The 25,035-nt window shown below is 43.0% G+C and overlaps 1 protein-coding gene across 17 annotated transcripts in view; it reads right to left on the reverse strand.

Moving 5' to 3' along the window:
- The window catches only part of GLDN (gliomedin), a 104,616-nt gene that overhangs the window by 19,433 nt on the left and 60,148 nt on the right, over positions 1–25,035 (reverse strand). For 11 of the 17 annotated variants that reach the window (XM_081508258.1, XM_081508256.1, XM_081508255.1 and 8 more), the window contains 3 exons: positions 14,925–14,976; positions 1,295–1,312; positions 820–927 (listed from right to left, as the gene is read on the reverse strand). In XM_081508258.1, the coding sequence (XP_081364384.1) occupies positions 820–927; positions 1,295–1,312; positions 14,925–14,967 (169 nt within the window). In that variant the 5' untranslated portion in view covers positions 14,968–14,976. Of the gene's footprint in view, positions 1–819; positions 928–1,294; positions 1,313–14,912; positions 14,977–25,035 lie in introns of all 17 variants that reach the window. The other 6 variants (XM_081508263.1, XM_081508262.1, XM_081508261.1 and 3 more) reach the window with 1 other exon arrangement.

The following is a 25,035-nucleotide window of genomic DNA, read 5'->3' on the forward strand; positions in this document are numbered from 1 at the left end:
CTCCTCCTCAAAACCCCTCTGTGGCTTCTCATGGCTCCCACAACAGAGCCAGTTCCTCTCTGCAGCCCTGCCAGCTCTGGCCCCTCCTCCCACTCCCTGCAATTACACTGGTCTCTGGGTGGGATGAGAATGCATCCTGGGCCCAGGAAGGGAGCCAGGGAGGGCATTCACAGCCCTGGGGCTTTGGCAGGGTGGCAGGGACAGCACAGCCCTTGCTCTCTAGTCAGATGGTCCAGGCTAGAGTCTGAGCTGGTCAAGGGCTGAGCCATGCTCCCAACATGCTCTAGCCCGTCCTTAGAGCTATGCTTTTCACAGCCTCCTCCCTTCCCTGTGTGGCTGTCCAGGGAGGTATGCAGGGCAAGGGGCCGAGTACAAACCCTGGTTCTTAAAATGCTCAGGGCTAACCTGATTTGGCTGTGTTACCTCTCTGGTGTCAACTTGACCACATTCACCTCTCATCCTCACTATCCAGCCACCCTGGTTAGGGCAGGAACTGACCCATGAAAGAATTTGGGGTACCAGTACAGACACTCTTGCCCCTTCCATCTGTCTGTTTGCGTCAGAGCAAGCAGAGGAGTGGACATCAGTTCCCAGGAACACTGAGTCTCCCAGGCAGCCTGGACATACACTGTCATCAGGGTTGGACCAAAGAGGAGGCCCTTATTACCCCAGAAAACAGCAGCTTCCAGGCAACACTTAACTAGCCTCGCATTCAGAGATGCAGCACTTTTCCCCACTGCACCAGCTTTGGCTCATCCAAAATGCAATGATGGAGACAAAAAACCAAGGGATTTAATTAGAAAAACTGTGCCTAAATACCCATTTTTCCTCTTTTTCCATTGGCTCCTTTTTCGCCTTTTGGGCCCTGGGGACCAGGCTGTCCATCTGATCCGTTGTGTCCTGGTAATCCACTGACTCCGGGAGGCCCTGCAACAAAACACGGGAAACAGGAACACTGAAAAAAATTTTCACTGAAGTTAATGTTATTTCCTTTAGCCAGTGAGCCTAGGCAGGCATCAAGGCTCTCTCAGAGCTTCTCCTGCTTCTTCCTTTCCTTCCCCACCTCCCCCACCCCCACCCAAAGCAGTGACAGGCAGGGAATGGTGACGGCAGGCTCTCAAGTCGGAGGGAGCAGGAGAGCTGGTGACGAGGGTAGAGAGAAGGTGGGGACACAGCCATAGTCAGGCTGCCTCCGGACTCTTTCCCCTTCCCTGCCTCAGTCCCTTCTGAGGGATCCTGGGGAGCTGGCCACCCACATCCTCCCTGCAAACTCAGAATATCTAAAGGTTCTTACCTGCTGGGCCAGGTGGTCCTACAACAGAAGAAAAATTTAGATGATAAACCACAGATAGAAGTAAGCTAAGTTAACACCCAAACCCAAAGAATAAAGAGCATCTTCCCCCTCTTAAAACATACTGATCATCTATGAGCCCTAAGGAATTGCCCTGTGCCTTTTATTTAGAACTCAGTATATTTGCCCAAAGAGCCTTAAAAACAATTAGACAAATACCCATATCCCAATCAAACCCACTTTTGCTCAAGTTCTAGTGGACTAAGAATAATTTCTAAGTGGCTTCACCGTAGACTTCAAAGTCAACTTGATTACATGAAGTTTGGTGACCATGTGGGTGGGCCCTGCTGCAGCTTGTGTGCAGCTAGGTGTCAGGAAGTGCTGCATTTTGCAGGGCTGAGAGCCAGCTGTCCTGGGAGCAGCCCCAAATGCACTCATCCAGACAGCCTGTCTCCTCTGGGCTACCCAGGGGAGTTGAGAGCAGCAGCTGGTTTGCTGTGTTTCTATTTTGTTGCACAAAATTGCCTGAGAAAACTTGAGGGCTCAGATCAGGTAACAAATACCTTTCTTCATTTGTAATCACCCTAAAAAGGATCTAAGGTGTTCAAGTGAATCATTTATACATAATCTAACACAATAAATTACTCCACAAACAGTCTTAGTGTCAATTATTCCACTTAATAAGCACTCATACAAACCAGTCAGGTTGCAACAAGAACAGCTGAGGGTCTTTTGTTTCTCTGACCACATAAACAATCACCAATATTGGAGTGGGTGTGTGCAGGCTCAGTTGCTTCAGTCATGTCCAATTCTTTGCAACCCCATGGACTGTAGCCCACCAGGCCACTCTGTCCATGGTATTCTCCAGGCAAGAATACTGAAGTAGGTTGCCATGCCCTTCTCCAATTGGAGTGAGTAGGTCTGTCTAAAGATCCAAGTCCTGTGACTTTTCAGAAAACCACCCTTTATGAAGTACTTACTGTGTGCACCAAAATCTATCCATAGAAACCTTGGGACTTCCCTGGTGGTCCAGTGGTTAAGAATCCACCGAATAATGCAGGGGACATAGGTTCAATCCCTGGTCTGGGAAGATCCCACATTCCTCAGCGCAACTAAGCCTGTGCACTGCAACTACTGAGCCTACACACCCTGGAGCCCATGTCCTGCAACAAGAGAAGCCACTGCAAGGAGAAGCCCATGAACCGGACGGCAGTGAAGAGTAGCTCCTCCTTGCAGCAACTAGAGAAAGGCAGTGTGCATCAAGGAAAACTCAGTACAGTTCAGTTCAGTTCAGTCGTTCAGTTGTGTCTGACTCTTTGTGACCCCATGAACCGCAGCATGCCAGGACTCCCTGTCCAACACCAACTCTCGGAGTCCACCCAAACCCATGTCCATCGAGTCGGTGATGCCATCCAATCATCTCATCCTCTGTCGTCCCCTTCTCCTCCTGTCCTCAATCTTTCCCAGCATCAGGGTCTTTTCAAATGAGTCAGTTCTTCGCATTAGGTAGCCACAGTATTGGAGTTTCAGCTTCAACATCAGTCCTTCCAGTGAACACCCAGGACTGATCTCCTTTAGGATGGACTGGTTGGATCTCCTTGCAGTCCAAGGGATTCTCAAGAGTCTTCTCCAACACCATAGTTCAAAAGCATCAATTCTTCGGTGCTCAGCTTTCTTTATAGTCCAACTCTCACATCCATACATGACTACTGGAAAAACCATAGCCTTGACTAGACAGACCTTTGTCAGCAAAGTAATGTCTCTGCTTTTTAATATGCTGTCTAGGTTGGTCATAACCTTCCCTCCAAGGAGTAAGCATCTCTTAATTTCATGGCTGCAATCACTATCTACAGTGATTTTGGAGCCCAGAAAAATAAAGTCTCTCACTGTTTCCACTGTTTGCCCATTTATTTGCCATGAAGTGATGGGACCAGATGCCATGATCTTAGTTTTCTGAATGTTGAGCTTTAAGCCAACTTTTTCACTCTTCTCTTTCACTTTCATCTAGAGGCTCTTTAGTTCCTCTTTGTTTTCTGCCATAAGGGTGGTGTCATCTGCATATCTGAGGTTATTGATATTTCTCCCGGCAATCTTAATTCCAGCTTGTGCTTCCTCCAGCCCAACATTTCTCATGATGTGCTCTACATATAAGTTAAATAAGCAAGGTGACAATATACAGCCTTGATGTACTCCTTTTCCTATTTGGAACCAGTCTGTTGTTCCATGTCCAGTTCTAACTGTTGCTTCCTGACCTGCATTCAGGTTGCTCAAGAGGCAGGTCAGGTGGTCTGGTATTCCCATCTCTTTCAGAATTTTCCACAGTTTATAGTGATCCACACAGTCAAAGGCTTTGGCATAGTCAATAAAGCAGAAATAGATGTTTTTCTGGAACTCTCTTGCTTTTTCGATGATCCAGCGGATGTTGGCAATTTGATCTCTGGTTCCTCTGCCTTTTCTAAAACCAGCTTGAACATCTGGAAGTTCACGGTTCACATATTGTTGAATCCTGGCTTGGAGAACTTTGAGCGTACTTTACTAGTGTGTGAGACGAGTGCAATTGTGCGGTAGTTTGAGCATTCTTTGGCATTGCTTTCTTTGGGATTGGAATGAAAACTGACCTTTTTCAGTCCTGTGACCACTGCTGAGTTTTCCAAATTTGCTGACATATTGAGTGCAGCACTTTCACAGCATCATCTTTTAGGATTTGAAATAGCTCAACTGGAATTTCATCACCTCCACTAGCTTTGTTTGTAGTGATGCTTCCTAAGGCCCACTTGATTTCACATTCCAGGATGTCTGGCTCTAGGTGAGTGATGACACCATCGTGATTAACTGGGTCGTGAAGATCTTTTTTGTATACTTCTTCTGTGTATTCTTGCCATCTCTTCTTAATATCTTCTGCTTCTGTCAGGTCCATACCATTTCTGTCCTTTATTGAGCTCATCTTTGCATGAAATGTTCCCTTGGTATCTCTAATTTTCTTGAAGAGATCTCCAGTCTTTCCCATTCTATTGTTTTCCTCTATTTCTTTGCATTGATCGCTGAGGAAGGCTGTCTTATCTCTCCTTGCTATTTGGAACTCTGCATTCAAATGGGTATATCTTTCCTTTTCTCCTTTGCTTTTCCCTTCTCTTCTTTTCCCAGCTATTTGTAAGGCCTCCTCAGACAGCCATTTTGCTTTTTTGCATTTCTTTTTCCTGGGGATGGTCTTGATCCTTATCTCCTGTACAATGTCACAAATGTCCATAGTTCATCAGGCATTCTGTCTATCAGATCTAGTCCCTTAAATCTTTTTGTCACTTCCACCATATAATCATAAGGAATTTGATTTAGGCAGCCAAAAAAAATTTTTTTATTAATAAATAAAATAATTTTTTTAAAAAAGAAATCTTGGTCCTTCAATCTGTGGTGTTACAATCGAACTGAGGAAGGTGAATACTCTGAAACCACAGTGAGATATGAGGGAGCAACAGAGAAACAACCACAGAGGTGCTGGGACAGTCCGGGCAAAGGGCAGTCTGAGGAGGACCTCAGAGAGGGTAAGCCTTGAGTTGTAGCTCTGAAGACCCAGGGGGCCTGAGACAGCTGCAGGGGTGAGAGCTGGGCACCCCTGCACGAGCCCGGCTGGAGCAAAGGTCCAGGGGTGAGAGAGAGGAGGGAAACTGGCCCCGCTGGAGTGTGTAGTGATGAGGCCGGGGTACTTGGCGGAGGGATATGGCACAGCAACACTTGAAGGCCTGGTGGCGGGGCATAGACCGTATCTGCAAGGGGGCGCGGAACCATAGTCGAGTTTTAAGAAGGGAAGATGACACTGAAATCAGTGTGTGTTTGCGATCCTTTCTGTAGATGGAGATGGAATACAACTAGGGAATGAGATGAGAGAGAGAGAAAGAGGCGGGGGTGGGGGTTGGGAGGAGAAAATATCCAGAGGATGTTTGTAGTTTAAACTTGGGACAAGGTTGAAGATAAATGTGGTTGGTGACTGTAGCGTTCTAGAGGGAGCTAGAAATGCGAGAGGTATTTTCAGCAGAAGAACGGGCAGGACTCCATGTCTGGTTGGAGGCAACACAGGAGGCCTCTCATATGATTCAGAGCCTGGATACTGATGAGCCTATTTGACAGACATGAAAACTTTCAAAAGAGCAAGTGTTTGACGGTATGCTTTATATATAGTTCTATGTTGCGCAACAATGATTTGCTGAAAATTGCATGGCATTTTCTAGGATCAGGGTAGCCTGTAATCATACCACCAGATGGCGCCACACACGCCCTGATAAGGACGCAACGTGGACTTTCCATAGCTGTCAGAAATCAATCCACAGTCAATCCAGACTGCAGATAGAGCCAAATGCAGATGTGCAGGTTGGTAGAAAAAGGTGAATAAGCAAGAATCAACTGTATATCGTACGTTGCAAGAGTTCTCGGGACAGTCCATTTCTATGCAATGGAGTATTAGAGAGAGGTCCTGGCCGGAGCTGTATACTTAGGGCACATTAGTTAGGGCCAAGGATGTTGCTAGGATGAGGTGCTTAGATTAGGGTTTACTGACCCTGACCCAACGTCCTTGACATCCTACGGCTATAGTTCTTAGTCACTGGTGGCCTAGAGTCAGCTAGAATGCTTGTAAAGATGCAGATACCTGGGACCAATCTGGAGATTCTGATCCAGTTTGAATTAGCGTGAGGCCCGGGAACCTGCATTTTTACCAAGCACCACAAGTTACTGGAGTGCAGGTGGTACTAGGTCCCCTGGACCTGATGTGAAAGTTTTCTGGGAAAAGAATCAGTCACTATCCTTACAGGGGTTCCTGACCCTAGAAAGACTGGGAGCTACTAGCCTTGAGGTAAGAGTGAAATATCTGAGCCGAATCTGGGGATGCAGAGAGGGGGACACCCCTTACCTGGAGGGAGGCAGGTGACAGAAGCAGCACCAGGAAAGAGAGAGAGAGTGCTCTGGAGATGGAAGGGCGAGGCCAGCCCAGCAGGTCTCATGCATGCGTGCATGCTCAATTGTGTCTGACTCCTTGTGATCTCAAGGACTGTAGCCTGCCAGGCTTCTCTGTACATGGGACTTTTCAGGCAAGAATCCTGGAGTGGGTTGCCTTTTCCATCTCCAGGGGATGATCCTGGTCCAGGGGTCAAACCCACATCTCCTGCGTCCCCTACATTGGCAGGCAGATTCTTTAACACTGCACCACCTGTGAAGCCCATGCTCAGCCTTGAAACTAGAGAATTTCAGAAGAGAAAGGATGACAGTTTCAAAGAGCTCAGGAGCAGAGTAATGGTGACTGTCCCAGGGTGCCCAGGATGCCAACAGAGCTGCTTATGGCCCCTTACACCCAGAAGAAGCCCCAAATATGAGTCGCTATAATAATGTCAGATGTCAAATAACATGTGCCAACTAGCCACTAGAAAACTGTCTTGCAGGATGTTTTCTCAGCTCCTGACCCTTGTCCCCTTCTGGAATAACAGACCCTCTAGGAACACGCATAGGCAGCCACATTCATATTAAGACTGTATGCAGAGCTGTTCCCTGGGCCTGCCACCAGTGCCCTTATACAAGGTTCCATGCTAAGAAGGGGGCTCCCCACTTGGGTTGGACTGGCTACAGCTTTGAGGCCTCAGTTCCTACCCTCTGTGTGCTGGTCCACCCTCTGCAACTGGCCCTGCTGCCAGCTATTCTGCCAGTCCCAGGGCACCTGCATGGAAAAAGTATTATCTTTCCCCACATGCCCCATTAAAGTGGAGCTTTGGTCTAATCTCATTTATTTGGTGCATTTCAATTTTGGATTATGGCCATGACAACCTTAAAAATGAGAAGAGTAGAAATGGCAAATGGATATTATTTCAAGTGCCAACTCCAAACAGTTAGTACAACTTTCTACAACACCAGAAAAGAATTACCTGGGACCTGAGGCCATGCTAGGTAGCAACAGTGATCCACAACTGATGCCCGGGTATAAGATAAGAAGTGTTATCACAGACTTGGAGTCATGTCTCTGCAAGGAGAATGGGCACTGTGGATTTGAAGCATCTTGGTCCCAACAAGCAGTTCAGCAATATGATGATTTAGAGATTTTCCAACAAGCCTATATGTGGAGGCCACTGGAAGTGAAGAATTACCCAAGACCTGCCTTCTTCACAATAACCTGCTCTTCCAGAAGACATGCTTCTGGAGTCCCAAGGAAACCTGGGATCAAGGGTAAGACGCATCCAGAAAACCATATGTCATTTGACAAACTCTGCATTAGCAAAATCCCCTGACTACTCTGGCTTGTGAACTGCCCTCATATTCACCAGAGATGTCACAGGCTGCACAAAACTACACAGCATCTGTCTTTGTCCCCAGAGCAACCACAGCTGAGTCCTGGAAAAGGAACAGGAAGGGGCTTTCCTGGTCACAGCTGGACTAGCCTCAAGTCACAAGCACCTGCTTTTTCAAAGATGATTCCAGTGAAGAGCTAGATCTTGTTCTCAGGCCCAAACCCAGGGTCTGTCCTGGCAACCCTTCCTGAAGGCGTCATCTGGGAGCCTTGTAACCTTGTAACCTTTGGACCACTGCTCTCTGCCTCTCCCCCTGAAGCTCCCCAGTTCAGTCCTGGGTCCTCTCACCTCCCCGCCCCCAATCCAGGCAGCTTAGCCTATCCCTGGGTGCCTCCTTGCCTTGTAAAAAAGTACATACAACTTATACTTTTCACACCTAAGTTTTAATTGAAGAGCTTTCTGTGTAAAAGAAGACCCAATTTCAAGCTGTCAGGAAAAAAGGAACTGGCTTTTGGAAAGCATTTTTAGGTGCCAAAGAATAACCTCCTCAACCCATCTCCAGCACAGATGCGATCCTGCCAATCTCCCCTAAGTGGTCTCAATAGCTCTGGCCCACATTCACTGAACAGCCTGGCTCTCATTCTATCACTATAAAAATCAAACAGGAAGAGGCTTTTCCTGTGCCTCTCGACAGGGCTTTTGTGCCTGTAATTCTATCCATTTGAGCATTTCTCTAGTGCTCATTACTGTCACACGCAGCAACGCTGAAAAGGGACTCCCAGAGATGTAAGAAAGGTGCTTAAGCCACAAGGTTTTCAGAATAAAGGACCAAGCTGTTCTGAAGATATTTAATTTTCTGTGAGGGCTGAAATGTGACTTGAGTAATGACTCAATTAGCATTTTCTAAGAAGCCACAGGATTACAGCTTTTCTCTCTGAGGTTAAACTAAGCCAACAAGAGTCAGGTTTGGACTCAGAATTCCTCCAGGAAGCATCTTTCTTGCTAGCCCACCACCCCCATTAATCACTTACAAAAATCACAGATTTAGTCATTCTACAAATGCAACCAGAGCTCCTAATGCCTGGCAGGTAATGAGAGGCCCTGGGGAGACTACTGCAGCATAGGTTTCTTACAAGTCCATGCACACTGTGCAGGGGTTCTCAGCCTTCCCCAGTACAGCCCTGTGAAGTGACCAGGACCTCCTCAGAGCCTGGAGCCTTAGACTGAGGAGACCCAACACAAGCGCCAGATGGCTTCAAAGTCTTGTGGTTATCTTTAAAGACCTTGAGAGCTGTGCATTTACTCCATAATAGAATTTTTTTTTAATTGAAAAATAGTTGGCATACAAATTATATTAGTTTCAGGTGTAGTATCTCATGATTCAACATTAATATATATTACAAATTGATCACCACAAGTCTAGTAATCTTTCACAATACAAAGTTGCTGTGATAATATTGACTATATTCCTTATGCTGGATGCTACACTCCCGTGACTCATCTATTTTACAACTAGATGTCTGTACCCCTTAATCTCCCTCACTTATTTCACTTATCCCCTAACCCCTCCCGCTTGTCTCCTTTGGCAACCACCTATTTGTATCCGTGAGTCTGTTTCTGTCTTGTTATGTTTGTTCACTTGTTTTGTGTTCTAGATTCCATATATAAGTGAAATCATACATTTGTCTTTCTCTGTCAGACTTATTTCACTTAGCATGTTACCCTCTAGGTCCATCCATCTTGCTTCAAATTTTGTTCTTTTTTAATGACTGAGTAGTATCCCATTGTGTGTATTTATACCATATCTTCTTTATCCATTCATATATCAATGGGCACTTAGGTTGTTTTCATATCTTGGCAATTGTAAATAATGCTGCAGTGAAGACAGGGGTGCATATATCTTTTCTAATTAGCTTCTTATTTTCTTCAGATAAATACCCAGAAGTGGAATTGCTGGATCATATGCTACTTCTATTTTTAATTTTTTAAGGAACCCCCATACTGTTTTCCATAGTGGCTGCACCAATTTACAATCCTACCAGCAGTGCATGAGAGTTCCCTTTTCCACATCTCCTTGACACTTATTTTTAGTTGTCTTTTTGATAACAGCCATTCTAACATGAATGAGGTGATATCTCATTGTGGTTTTAAATTGTATTTTCTTGATGATTAGTGAAAATGAGCATCTCTTCATGTGTCTGTTGGTCATCTGTATGTCTCCCTTGGAAAAATGTCTATTCATGTCCTCTACCCATTTTTTAATTAAATCGATTTTTATATTGTGTTCTTTATATATTCAATATTTTGGATATTAACTACTTATCAGGTAAATCAGTTGCAAATATATTCTTCCATTTGCTTGGTTGCCCTTTCTGTTGATGGTTTCCTTTGCTGTGCAAAAGATTTTTAATTTTTTGTAGTCCCATTTGTTTATTTTTTCTTTTGTTGCTTGTGCCTGAGTATACAAAGCCAAAATTTATTGCTAAGACTGATGTCAAAGACTACGCTTTCTGTTCTCTTCTAGGAGTTTTATGGATTCAAATCTTATATTTAGGCCATTAATCTGTTTTGAGTTTATTTTTGCAGATGGTGATCTAGTGTCATTCTTTTGCATGTGGCAATCCAGTTTCCCAACCCCATTTTATTGAAGACATTGTCTTTCTCCACTGTCTGTTATTGGCTCCCTTGTCATAATAAATTAATTGATAATAGAAGCATCTATTCTGTTCCATTGATCTATGAGTCTGTTTCTGTGCCAGTACCATACTGTTTTGATTCACTGTGCTGTACAGCAGAAAGTAACACAACCCTGTAAATCAACTATACTCCAATATACTTTTTTTTTAAAAGAACCATACAGTTTTGATTACTATCTTTGCAATACTGTTTGAAATGAGGAAGTTTGAAGTTCTTTGTTCACCTTTCTTAAGATTGCTTTGGCTATGTGGGGTCTTTTGTGGTTTCATACAAGTTTTAGGGTTATTTCAGTTCTGTGAAAAAAACCATTAGCATTTTGATAGGGATTTTATTGACTCTGTAGATTGCTTTGAGTAGTATAGTCATTTTAACAATCTTAATTCTTCCAGTTCATGAATACAATACATCTTTCTATCTATTTGTGTCATCCTCAGTTTCTTTTATCAGCGCCTTGAAGAAAAGCTACGACCAACCTAGATAGACAGCGTATTAAAAAGCAGAGACATTACTTTGCCAACAGAGGTCCATCTAGTCAAGGCTATGGTTTTTCCAGTAGTCATGTATGGATGTGAGAGTTGGACCATAAGGAAAGCTGAGCGCCAAAGAATTGATGCTTTTGAACTGTGGTGTTGGAGAAGACTCTTGAGAGTCCCTTGGACAGCAAGGAGATCCAACCAGTCCATCCTAAAGGAAATCAGTCCTGAATATTCATTGGAAGGACTGATGTTGAAGCTGAAACTCCAATACTTTGGCTACCTGATGCGAAGAACTGACTCATTGGAAAAGACCCTGATGCTGGGAAAGATTGAAGATGGGAGCAGAATGGGACAACAGAGGATGAGATGGTTGGATGGAATCACCGACTCGATGGACATGAGTTTGATTAAACTCTGGGAGTTGGTGATGGACAGGGAGGCCTGGCATGCTGCAGTCCATGAGGTCACAAAGAGTCAGACACTACTGAGCAACTGAACTGAATTGAATTGTAGTTTTTTGAGTTGTTTTTGTTGTTTAGTCACTGTGTCTGACTCTTTTGCGACCCCATGGACTGTAGCCTGCCAGGCTTCTCTGCCCATTGGATTTCCCAGGCAAAAATACTGGAGTGGGTTGCCATTGCCTTCTCCAAGGGGTCTTCCTGACCCAAGGACTGAGCCCATGTCTCCTGCATTGGCAGGCAGATTCTTTACCACTGAGCCACATGGAAAGCCCAGTTTTCTGAGTACAAGACTTTTGTCTCCTTAGTTAAAGGTTCACATATAACAACTTCTGTATAGAACAGTCTCTTTTAAGTTGGTGGTCACTTAGGTTTGAGCATGTTCTACAAGCATTACACTTTTACCTTCGTTTCCTTCGTTTTATGTTTCTGACATCATATTTCACATCTTTTTATTTGTGCACCAATGAACTAATTATATTAGTTATAGATAATTTTACTACTTTTTGCCTTTTAAACTTAATGTTAACTTTCTTGGTAGCTGATTCACTGTCTTTACTATATGTTTGCCTTTACCATGGAGATGTTTTTCTTTCATAATTTTCTTATTTCTAACTATGGCCTTTTCTTTTCCATTTAAAGAAGTTTTTGTTTTTTTTAAAACGTTTCTTGTAAGGCCTGTTTAGTGGTAATGAACGCCTTTACAAGCTTTCTCTTGACTGGGAAACTCTTTATGTCTCCAATTCTGAATGATGAAAAGTATTCTTGGCTGTGAATATTTTTCTTTCAATACTTTCAATATATCATGCCACTCCCTTCCCACCTATAAAGTTTCTGCTGAAAAAACAGCTGAGAGTCTTATGGGAGTTTTCTTGTACATAATTAGGTTTTTTTTCTTGATGCTTTTAAGATTCACTCTTTAACTCTTGATATTTTAATTATGATGTGTCTTGGTGTGGACCTCTTTGGGTTCGTCTTTTTGGGGGATTCTCTGTGCTTCCTGGACTTGGATGTTTGTTTCCTTTGACAAGCAAAGGAAGTTTTCAGACATTATTTCTTTAGGTAGGATTTCTGTCCCTTTCTCTCTCTGTCTTCTGCTGGGACCCCTGTGATGCAAATGTTAGTACTCTCGATCCAGAGGTCTCTTAAACTATCTGATTGTTTAAAGTTCTGTTTTATTTTCAGTGTTTTGATTAGGTGATTCCCATTGTTCTTCCAGACCGTAGTCTTCCGCACTGCTGATCTGTTCTGCATCCTCTAATCTGCTGTTCATTCATTCTAGTGTATTTTTCATTTCAGTTATTGTATTCTTCAGTTCTGATTCGTTATTTTTTCTTATATTTTCTCTTTGTTGAAATTCTCACTGAGTTCATCCATTGTTTTCTCAAGTCGGTGGGCATCTTTATGACTGTTACTTTGAACACGTTACCTTGTAAATTGTTTATCTTTGTTTAATTTAGCTCCTTTTCTGGTGTTTTGTCTTATTTTTATTTTTTTTTGCACTTGAAAGGTATTCCTGTGTCTCTTTATTTTGCCTAACTCTCTGTGCTTGTTTCTATGTATTAGGGATGTCAGCTACATCTCCTAGTTGTAGAAGAGTGGCCTTATGTAGAAGGTGTGGCTCAATGGTGTGATTGCCCCTGGTCACCAGAGCACTGCTGCGGGCCTGCTGACGTGTGGAGCTAGCCTCCAGTGCAACTGGCTTCAAAGCCAGGCTGGGACTATTGTGAGTGCTCTGTGGTGTGGGGCTGGCCCCCTAAAGTGGGAGCTGCTTTGGAGGGGTGTTGGTGCCAGCTAGGACTGCCCGCTGGGTAGGGCAGAGCAAGAAGTATTTTGGAGGGACTGGCTGGAGTCAGTCCTCAAGAGAGCATCGGGGTGGAGCACACAGTGTCAGTCTGGTGGAGAGGGACAGAAACGGTGTCTGCCGGCGCTTTCATTCCCAGAGGAAGTTCCTCCAGATCCCTGTCCCTCCAGCACATGCCTTAAAATTCATCAGTGAATCTCCTTCTCATGTGACCCAAGCACTTTTCAAGCTGCTGCCTCTGTGCTGGATGTTAGAGTGAATGAATGTGTATGCAAGGAGCAGAGTCCCAGATTCCCACAGCCCTTCAGTTCTCCTGAACGAAAACCTCACTGGTTTTCAAATCCAGGTGTCATGCGGGCTCATCTTGCCCATGCATGTCCCATAGGCTGGGGAGCCTGATGTGAGGCTTCGACCCCTTGCTCATCGGGGGGAATCTCTGTGGCTGTGACATCCCTCCTGCTTGTGGGTTGCTGCATTGGGGGTGCAGGTTTGACTAGACTGTCTCTCTGTTCATCCTACATGGGTCCCTCACTGTGTCCTTTTCTTTCTGTCCTTAGTTTAGAAAATCTGTTCTGCTAGACTTCAGGTTGTTCTAGGAGATAATTGTTTTGTAAGTAGTTGTAGTTTCGGTGTGTCCACAGGAGGATGAGAGCTCAGGATCTTCCTACCCTGCCATCTAGATCCGGACCTCTCCATAATAGATTTTTAATGCAAAAATAACTTCCCACTGTTTCCTCAGAACGCTGCACCCCCTTCAAAGAGACAGGAAATGCAGTGTCTGAGACCGGGCACTGTAGGCCTGTCCTTGGTGGTCAGTGCCTGGTGGTCAGCAGGGTAGAGGGTGATGAATTGGGTGACTGGCCCCAGTTCAACATACCACCTATTTCTGATTACCCAAGACCTAGTTATTTTCCATGATCATACTACTATGGTAATAATGAAAATATTATTATTTTTCATAATTATAATTGATTTTTAGCCCATCAAAAATGTCTGGTAAAAGCAAATCAACATGTATTTTCATAACCTAAAGTGTTTCTAGGTACTCATTCTGTCCCCAGCCCTTTGGCCAGCACAGCATTCCCCATGTGAGCTTGTGAGCTCTGAAGGCAGTGGGCAGGCACTCCTCCCCTGAGATGAGAAGCCAATCTCTGCCAGAGTCAGGTATAATCACACCAAGACCACTCCCCAGGGACTTCCCTGGCTGTTCAGTGATTAAGACTCTGCCCTTCCACTGTAGGGGACACGGGTTTCAGTTTGATTCCTGGCCAGGGGAACTAAGATCCTGCAGGCCCACATGCCTTGCAGCCAAAGACAACCAAACACCATGCCTCTCTTCCCCTGCTCCATCCATCAGCCATTCCAGGTCCTAAGGCTTGATGTGCCTTGAGGTTAATTCCCTCCTTCCTTTCTATTTGTCTTTGATTCATTGAATAGAAGGGGACAGGGTGTGACCAACCTCCAGTCCCATTGAACACATAGTAGGCGTGGCACAGAGAAATTGTCATAAAAAACGTTTGCTTGACTAATTAGCTGTTTGCATCTAGAGCTTCCCATTCAAGCTATATGTATGATACGGGGAAATAACTACTTCTGGTAAGGGGTCTCTACTACTTAGCAAGGTCTTTTTCCTTTCTTTTCCCTTTTAAAACACTAATGGGAATTAGTGTTGGCCTCAGTTCAAGGTACCACATATTTCTAATTTCCCAAGACCTAGTTATTTTCCATGGCTGGATTTTTATGGCAATACCAAAAATATTATTGTTTTTCAAAGTTTCTGTTACTACTGAGTTTTAGCCCATTGAAAACACGAGTAAACCAACAAGCATTTTCATGAAGCTAGGGAGTTGCTAGGTGTTCACTCTGCCCCAGGCCCTTTGGCCAGCATGTGCGTTCCCCACATGAGCTGCTCTTGGTCAGTGCCGGCCAGCTTACCTGTGAGGCAGATACCCCTGGTACTGTTGCACAGGTCCACCATCACTCGGATCTGTGGGAAGAGAGGACCATTACCAGCAGCACGGTAGGCAGTAGACCTTGAACTTGACAAGCAGAAAACAATTATAAAAATTTCCAAAATAGCTTCAGAAGAATAGGTAGAAGTCCGAGGAAAAGTTAACCTAAAACTGAAAAGAGACCCCTGAAAGATCTGAAGATTAAGATTTTTCTTGTATCAGCAGCTATTCCTATCGACATCATCAACAGAATCTCCTTGATTTCTATCAAACTCTGAGAAGGCAGAGGATGGGGGAGGAACAGCCAAATCTAACTAAACCCAAGCTGGCTCCCCAGTGTCTGAAGGGCTCAGTCTGTGGATCTGAATAAACAGGACTGGTGAGCTTAGCAGTCTGAAGCACATACTTAACTCTGTGGGTGGGTATGGGTAAGGTACTTGACTCCTTGACATTTTGGTTTCCTCTGAAAATGTAGATTATATGAATAGCTGCCTTTAGGGTTAGGGAGCTCCATGCATGGTGTGTGGAAACTGCCCTTAGAACAGTGATTCTCATGTCATGGGGACACTGCTTACTTGCCATTGGATGGCCATCTGGAGTGCATGGTCACTGCACCGTGCTATCAGCCTGACACAAGATTCCCACACACCATTTTACACTCCTCCCCCCATTTGTTTCCCATGCTGTTGCTTGTGAGCTTCACAAAACCCAAATCTAATCGGGTCAGCCCTGATTCAAACACTTTGGTGATGCCTTGCTGCTCTAAAGATATTGCAAAATTCTTCAGTATCTGGCCTCATCTCACACCATCCCCCTCTCTCTTTCTGTTCTCTAGTTCCTCTTCCCTGGTGGCTTAGTGATAAGGAATCTGCCTGTCAATGCAGGAGACGCAGGTTTGATCCCTAGGTCAGGAAGATCCCCTGGAGAAGGAAATGGCAATCCACTCCAGTATTCTTGTCTGGAGAATTCCATGGACAGAGGAGCCTGGTGGGCTACAGTCGGGGCTATAGTCCACGGGGCTGCAAAAGAGTCGGACACGACTTAGAGACTAAAACAACAAATTCCATTCTGTCTCAGTTTGCTTATCTGTAAAATGGGGCTATTAGTAGTACTTAACATCTTAGGATTGCTGTGAAACTTAACTGAAGTTATATATGAAGTTCTTAGAACAGCTTCTTGGATGTAGGAAGCATACACAGAAGTGTTTTTTATTTTGTGAAGGCAGCAGAAAGTACAGATGAACGCATGAATCCTGAAGTCAAATTGTTTGTATTCAAATCACGGCTTTGTCATTCACAAATAGTATGACTTCAGGAAAGTTACTTAACCTCTCTGTGCTGCAGCATCCTTGTCTATAAAGGAGCTAACAGTACCTACCTTACTTATAGCATGGTTATTGGATACATGATTGAATACATGCAGTACACTCACAACAGGGCCTGGTATGGGATAAGCAAACTCTATTTATGCTATTGTTTTGATGGTCTCTTGGATATGCCAGGAATAATTAGTTAATTTATCAACTTACCATCTAAGAATTTCAAATTCATACATACAGAAATTTTTAAACCCAAGTAAGGTGGCATTTCAAAACTGTGGGAAGAAACTTTATCAGTTGGGAAATGGAGTTGAGACAGCTGGATACACATCTAGGGAAAAACATAAATACAGATCCCTATTTCACTCCTTACACTAAAAAAGTTAATTGAGCAGTTAGTTGAAAATTTTAAAATTAAAAACAAGCTAGTGAAAATGGGACCTTGGGAAAAATATTTATAATGGTATTAGCGTAGGAAAGACTTTTCTAAGGAAGAAACAATCCCCATACTATATATAGGAAAAATGCGATAAATTCAACTGTCTAATACTTAAACATTTCTATAAGACATAAAATACTATAAACAATAACAAAGGAGAAACACAAACTTAGAAGAATAATTATGCAAAGAGCTTGTATACAAAGAGTTGCTACAAAGCAATAAGTAAAGGAACAAAAAAACAAAGGAAAATGGGCAATGGATCCAGGCAGAAAGCTCAAAGAAGAAAAATAAGAGTGTCTTATCTTCACTTATAGTTGAAGAAACACATCAAATTATGAAATACTATTTTTATCTTTTCGGTTTTTAAATAAAAAGAATAACAGAGTACTTCTCACAAAGGTATCAGGAAAGGAGCACTCTCATACTGTGTTGATGGAAATGCAAAGGGACACTGCCTCTTTGGAGGGCATTTTGACAATATCTACTAAAATTTAAATGGATCTGTCTTTTGACCCATTATATTTTATGATTTATTCTACAGATACACTCATGTATGCGTGAGAAGATGTATGTACAAAGATGGTTATTATAGAGATGTGGGCAAGAGCAAAAGTTAGAAACAACCTCAGTATTTATCAATGAAGTCTGGTTAGAGAAGTTGTAGCATATTCATACAATGAAATACTGTGGAAAAGACTAAATTTAAATCCATAAAGACAACATTGAAAGATCTCTAAGATAAATGAAAAAAAAAAAACCACCAAGATATAGAGCAGCATGTATGACATGCTTTCATTTAAGTAAAAAAGTAGTACACATGAAAATGCTTCTATACACTTTCTCTCTTGCTACTTTCCAGATTCTCTGTCTATGACTTTCTAGACTATTTCTGGAGAGAACCCTAAAAAAGGAGAACTAAAACCTAAAAACTCCTCCTCAAGGAAAGAGGAGTAGGGAGCCAGGGTGGGAAGGAGCTATACTAATGCCTGCACTTAATAAAACAAAATGCACTTTTGTTTTATTCAAAAATTTTGCTGATTTCTCTCTCAAACTCTTTTTAAAGAAAACTTGTTTTGATTTGAAGGGAAAATTTGTTTTGTCTTCTACTTAGGTTTATTTTGTTTGCTAGGGGACCCAGAGGAAGACTTGTACTATATTCACTGTTTTTGAAATGTGTCACAGGTGCTTACTGACTACTTTAGAAATTTATTGTGAAATATACCATACATACCACAAAAATATAAAATGTGTGCCAATAGTATAAGATGAATAATAAAACAAACATCCATATACCACCTCCAGCCAAGCAATGCATTAGGACATCCCAGGTGTCCCTCCCAACACAAACTGTTCCCTCCTAGCCCCCAAAACTCTCTGAGCTGAAGTATGTTGGGCAGTGGGACTCTCCCTTTTGTATAGATAAGAACAGAGAGGCTTAGCAAGGTGATGTCATTTACTCAAGGTCACACAGCCTGTTATGGAAAAGCTGGGCTCAACTCTAGTTTTCCCAACTCCAGGTCTACTGTATTTTCTGTTGTGGCTCAGATGAATATTATAACGTAGCCAGAAGAAATTTCGATTCACCGCTTTTACTCATTTTCATAAATTAATGCAATCAGCTGCACTACAAAATTTATCATCTTAAAATATGCATAATTGTTCATTGAGAGAACCATTAGAGACTTCATAAATGCCTCATTTGTTGCCTGGGGGATCACAGCAGGAGAAGTAGTTGGAAACAACAGAAGCATCAATAGGGAAAATTAACCTTTCTCTCTTTTATGTTCATCACTGGTCTGGAGTTAGTTTAGCTTCTATAAAAGTGATAAAGAAGGAGTTTTCATTTCCTGATCTTTTGGCTTCATTTGTATGCTAAAAGTTAATTTAGATATTTACCAGTAAAGTGTGTCAATCTTCACTTGGGAATATTCTTTAACAAACATGGTTTATATAAGATTGTATCAAAGTAAAACATGGTGTGAAAAGGTATGACCATATGAAAACCAGAAACTTTTTTTTTTTCTGATAATAATGCTTAAGAGTTTGGATGAAAATCAGAAAATTCAAAATTGAAAGTCATAAAACCTAGCTTGTCAAGTTAAGGAGTCATATTTGGTATACAAGGTGTTCTAGATCTTCATTTAGGATTTGAGAATGGTGAACTGAAAACAGCCTTAGAAGTCATAGTCCTGGGGGCGTCAGGCAGGACCCATGCAGGACGTGGCCTTGCCCTCTCTCAAGGCCATCTACCCCCACTCCACCACTGTTTGGCTCCAATCACACTGACCATCACCACTAGTCTTTGCCGAGCCTTATAAACTGTGCTTACATCTTCACAGAGGCCTCAGCTCAAATGCCACCTCGTTAAGAAGGCTTTCCCATGAGACAAATGCTCAGGGCTGGGGCAATGGGATGACCCAGAGGGATGGGATGGGGAGGGAGGTGGGAAGGGGGTTCAGGATGGGGAACACATGTAAACCCATGGCTGATTCATGTCAGTGTATGGCAAAAACTACTACAATATTGTAAAGTAATTAGCCCCCAACTAAAATAAATAAAAAAAAAAAAGAAGGCTTTCCCTGACTCCCCACCTGAAAGTAACCCTAGCAGCCAGTCCCCATCACCTCAAGGCTTTCAGCCTTTGTAGCACTCACCGTTATCCAATATTATCTTGGCTTCTGTATGCGTTTGTTTATTACCTGTGCCTGTTCTCCAAAGAATGAAGACATTTTGAAAACAGGAGAATTTGCTATTTCGTCTGTATCCCTGTGCACAGAAGAGTACTTGTTTCCAGACCTAGAACTTTTCCACTGGTGAGATAGAGTTCAAGTAGGAAAGTATGTCAATGGTCTCCAAAGGACAGCTTGCCTTGAGAGCAGGTGACAACAGCTGTCAACCTGGGTGTAACATAAAGAATGGTACCCCCGGGTAGCTTAGGTCAGCAGTGTTGCTGAGGAGGTGGGGCCATCCTCCCAGAAGAAATGCTGTGGCATCTCAGGGTCACCTTGAGGTCATGCTGCAGTAGATGAAGACATATCACAATACGTGGGGACTTGCTTTCAACTTTTATAACATATGGCAGCAATGGAAGAAAAGGCAGCCCAAATGGGTCCCATTTGTGGCCTGACTAGATCTCCCAGTTTTCTCTCTGGATACAGAACTGGTCTCACTGGATTAGTAGAACCCATGGAATCTTGGGCAATTCAGGGGCAAGGAAAGAGCCTCTGAAGAAAAATAATGGACTTCTTGCTAATTTGGCATCAGATGGCTTGAGTTGGCTTTAATTCAAACTAAAAATAGATGGGACTAATTTGGCAGCCTCTATGAGAAAGAAAATGCTATGAACTGGGAATCTCACTTGTAAGAAGATTATACAAGGATATCTGACGAGAATGTTCATCTCTACACTGTGATGGCAAAAGCACGCGAACAATCTAAATGTTTATCAGTAAGGCACTTATTGGGCTTCCCTGGTGGCTCAGATGGTAAAGAATCTGCCTGGAATGCAGGAGACCTGGGTTCAATCCCTGGGTCGGAAAGATCTCCTGGAGAAGGGAATGGCAACCCACTCCAGTATTCTTGCCTGGAGAATTCCATGGACTGAGGAGCTTAGTGGGCTACAGTCCACGGGGCCACAAAGGGTTGGACACGATGGCGTGACTAACACACACATACACACACACACACACAACAAGGCACTTATTAAACAGATGCAAAAGAATGAAGTAGATCTATGTGTAGTAATCTTGAAAGCATACTGCTGAGTGATAAAAACAGCACAAGCCACATAACAGTACAAATTTTTGGTTGAAAAAGAACATTTAGATATGTCTGGATAAGCACAGAGAAAAGTTTGAAGGCTCATGAACCAAACCATTGAGATCTTGTTTCCTCCTGAAGACTGAGACTAGGATATAAAAGGGTAATTTTCACTTCTTAGTTTATATCATTTGAAAAGATATGTTGGGATTATGGGTGGTTTTTACTTGCTGTGTTTTTAATAATTCAGAGTGAGAGAAGAGAGCATGCAAACATTAAATGAGCCCAAAGGAATAATTCAGAGTGAGAGAAGAGAGCATGCAAACATTATATGAGCCCAAAGGATGGTTTTAATTACATAGCTTTCCCTAGGAATCACAATGTCATGTATTCCTCATTACGCCCATCACTCGGAATAACTTGGACAGATCTCTGTTTCTTCTAGACAAGTGAACTTAGAGTGAACTAGAATAGCTGTAGTGATTTTCAAGTTGTTCATTAGTCATAAGAGTTTTCTTTTTCCCACATAAATTGCCAAATCCCCAAATAGAAAACAAATAGAATGGAGCTACTTTGTGTTGACTTATCCATAAAATAAGCTAGTTGGACTAGACAGATGATTTCAAATTCTACTCCCAGGAGGAATTGGGGAGGAAGTAGGGGGAGACACCCAGAGACCTAGAGTCAAGGGAAGGAGGGATGAGAAAGCTGAGGTCCAAAGAAATCAAGTGAAGTAGCTGGCCCAGGCTCGCAGAGCTGGCTTCCAGGGCAGAAGTCCTATTTTCTACCACATTGACGCTAGTGGTAAAGAACCTGCCTGTCAATGTAGGAAACCTAAGAGATGAGGGTTTGATCCCTGAGTCAGGAAGATCTCTTGGCAACCCACTCCAGTATTCTTGCCTGGAGAATCCCATGGACAGCCTGGTAGGCTGCGGTCCATGGGGTTGCACGGTGTTGGACACAACTGAAGTGACTTAGCATGCACTACTATTTTTATACTATTTAGATTTTGCAAAAGGAATTGTGTGAAATTCAACAGGAAATGCAAATCTCTGCTTTAGTTTACTTTGAATGTGAACAAGACACTAGATTTTTACTAGTTGATTATGCATCAACCTCAAGCAGTCTCTTCTGTTCAAAAATGAAAGGCTTAATCAAAAGTGTTTCTTTCTCATCAGGATGAATAGAGCGAAATGCTGTGTCCTGCCACTGCTCATCTGCACACAAAGCCTCAGGTGATTGGCTGGCTGCCCTCTTGAACTCCCTTCCTCTCACATTTTACTCTCAGGACTGATCATAAAAAAAGGAAAAGAGCGAACCTGCCCATCACCACCAGTTTGCATGCTGCTGAAATAATATGTCCTGTCATCTCTTCTCTGCCATTCCCCAAGTACTGGCTCTGGTTTGCTGTGGAGAAAGCTGTTTAATTCCAAGCAGCCTTTCAGATGTGACCTATTTTGTAACTAAAGTTCCATTTTTCTTAGACAATGGAATACCCTTTATGGCTCTCCTTAATTGTACGAATTGCTGCTATTAGTCAGTCAGTCAGTTTAGTCGCTCAGTCGTGTCCGACTCTGTGCGACCCCATGAATCGCAGCAAGCCAGGCCTCCCTGTCCATCACCAACTCCCAGAGTTTACCCAAACTCATGTGCATTGAGTCGGTGATCTCATCCAGGCGTCTCATCCTCTGTCTTCCCCTTCTCTTCCTGCCGCCAATCCTTCCCAGCATCAGGGTCTTTTCCAATGAGTCAACTCTTCGCATGAGGTGGCCAAAGTATTGGAGTTTCACCTTCAGCATCAGTCCTTCCAAAGAACATCCAGGACTGATCTCCTTTAGGATGGACTGGTTGGATCTCCTTGCAGTCCAAGGGACTCTTAAGAGTCTTCTCCAACACCACGTTCAAAAGCATTAATTCTTCGGCACTCAGCTTTCTTCACAGACCGACTCTCACATTCATACATGACTACTGGAAAAACCATAGCCTTTACTAGACGGACATTTGTTGACAAAGTAATGTCTCTGCTTTTTAACATGCTGTCTAGGAAGGTCATAACCTTCCTTCCAAGGAGTATGCATCTTTTAATTTCATGGCTGCAATCACTATCTGCAGTGATTTTGGAGCCCAGAAAAATAAAGTCAGCCACTGTTTCCACTGTTTCCCCATCTATTTGCCATGAAGTGATGGGACCAGATGCCATGATCTTAGTTTTCTGAACGTTGAGCTTTAAGCCAACTTTTTCACTCTCCTCTTTCACTTTCATCTAGAGGCTCTTTAGTTCCTCTTCGCTTTCTGCCTTAAGGGTGGTGTCATCTGCATATCTGAGGTTATTGATATTTCTCCCAGCAGTCTTGATTCCAGCTTGTGCTTCTTCCAGCCCAGCATTTCTCATGATGTACTCTGCATATAAGTTAAATAAGCAGGGTGACAATATACAGCCTTGATGTACTCCTTTTCCTATTTGGAACCAGTCTGTTGTTCCATGTCCGGTTCTAACTGTTGCTTCCTGACCTGCATATAGGTTGCTCAAGAGGCAGGTCAGGTGGTCTGGTATTCCCATCTCTTTCAGAATTTTCCACAGTTTATTGTGATCCACACAGTCAAAGGCTTTGGCATAGTCAATAAAGCAGAAATAGATGTCTTTCTGGAACTCTCTTGCTTTTTTGATGATCCAGTGGATGTTGGCAATTTGATCTCTGGTTCCTCTGCCTTTTCTAAAACCAGCTAGAACATCTAGAAGTTCACGGTTCACGTATTGCTGAAGCCTGGCTTGGAAAATTTTGAGCATTACTTTACTAATGTGTAAGATGAGTGCAATTGTGCGGTAGTTTGAGCATTCTTTGGCATTGCCTTTCTTTGGGATTGGAATGAAAACTGACCTTTTCTAGTCCTATGGCCACTGCTGACTTTTCCAAATTTGCTGACATATTGAGTGCAGCACTTTTACAGCATCATCTTTCAGGATTTGAAATAGCTCACCTGGAATTCTATCACCTCTACTAGCTTTGTTTGTAGTGATGCTTCCTAAGGCCCACTTGACTTCACATTCCAGGATGTCTGGCTCTCAGTGAGTGATCACACCATCGTGATTATCCGGGTCATGAAGATCTTTTTTGTACAGTTCTTCTGTGTATTCTTGCCACCTCTTCTTAATATCTTCTGCTTCTGTTAGGTCCATACCATTTCTGTCCTTTATCAAGCTCATCTTTGCATGAAATGTTCCCTTGGTATCTCTAATTTTCTTGAAGAGATCTCTAGTCTTTCCCATTCTGTTGTTTTCCTCTATTTCTTTGCATTGATTGCTGAGGAAGGCTTTCTTATCTCTCTCCTTGCTTTTCTTTGGAACTCTGCATTCACATGGGAATATCTTTCCTTTTCTCCTTTGCTTTTCACTTCTCTTCTTTTCCCAGCTATTTGTAAGGCCTCCTCAGACAGCCATTTTGCTTTTTTGCATTTCTTTTCCATGGCAATGGTCTTGATCCCTGTCTCCTGTACAATACCATGAACCTCTGTCCATGGTTCACCAGGCACTCTGTCTATCAGATCTAGCCCCTTAAATCTATTTGTCACTTCCACTGTATAATCATAAGGGATTTGATTTAGGTCATACCTGAATGGTCTAGTGGTTTCCCCTATTTTCTTCAATTTAAGTCTGAATTTGACAATAAGCAGTTCATGATCTGAGCCACAGTCAGATCTCAGTCTTGTTTTTGCTAACTGTATAGAACTTCTCCATCTTTGGCTGCAAAGAATATAATCAATCTGATTTCGGTGTTGACCATCTGGTGAGGTCCACGTGTAGAGTCTTCTCTTGTGTTGTGGGAAGCGGCGTTTGCTGTGACCAGTGCATTCTCTTGGCAGAACTCTATTAGCCTTTGCCCTGCTTCATTCTGTACTCCAAGGCCAAATTTGCCTGTTACGCCAGGTGTTTCCTAACTTCCTACTTTTGCATTCCAGTCCCTTATAATGAAAAGGACATCTTTTTTGGGTGTTAGTTCTAAAAGGTCTTGTAGGTCTTCAAAGAACTGTTCAACTTCAGCTTTTTCAGCATTACTGGTTGGGGCATAGACTTGGATTACCGTGATATTGAACGGTTTGCCTTGGAAACGAAGAGAGATCCTTCTGTCGTTTTTGAGATTGCATCTAAGTACTGCATTTCGGACTCTTTTGTTGACCATGATGGCTACTCCATTTCTTCTGGGGATTCCTGCCCACAGTAGTAGATATAATGGTCATCTGAGTTAAATTCACCCATTCCAGTCCATCTTAGTTCGCTGATTCCTAGAATGTCGACGTTCACTCTTGCCATCTCCTGTTTGACCACTTCCAATTTGCCTTGAATCATGGACCTAACATTCCAGGCTCCTATGCAATATTGCTCTTTACAGCATCGGACCTTGCTTCTATCACCAGTCACATCCACAGCTGGGTATTGTTTTTGCTTTGGCTCCATCCCTTCATTCTTTCTGGAGTTATTTCTCCACTCATCTCCAGTAGCATATCGGGCACCTACTGACCTGGGGAGTTCCTCTTTAAGTATCCAATCATTTTGCCTTTTCACACTGTTCATGGGGT

The sequence above is a fragment of the Giraffa tippelskirchi genome, chromosome 7 (assembly GCF_054371585.1).
Source record: "Giraffa tippelskirchi isolate mGirTip1 chromosome 7, T2T-mGirTip1v1.2.pri, whole genome shotgun sequence".
In the NCBI taxonomy this organism is placed as follows: Eukaryota; Metazoa; Chordata; class Mammalia; order Artiodactyla; family Giraffidae; genus Giraffa; species Giraffa tippelskirchi.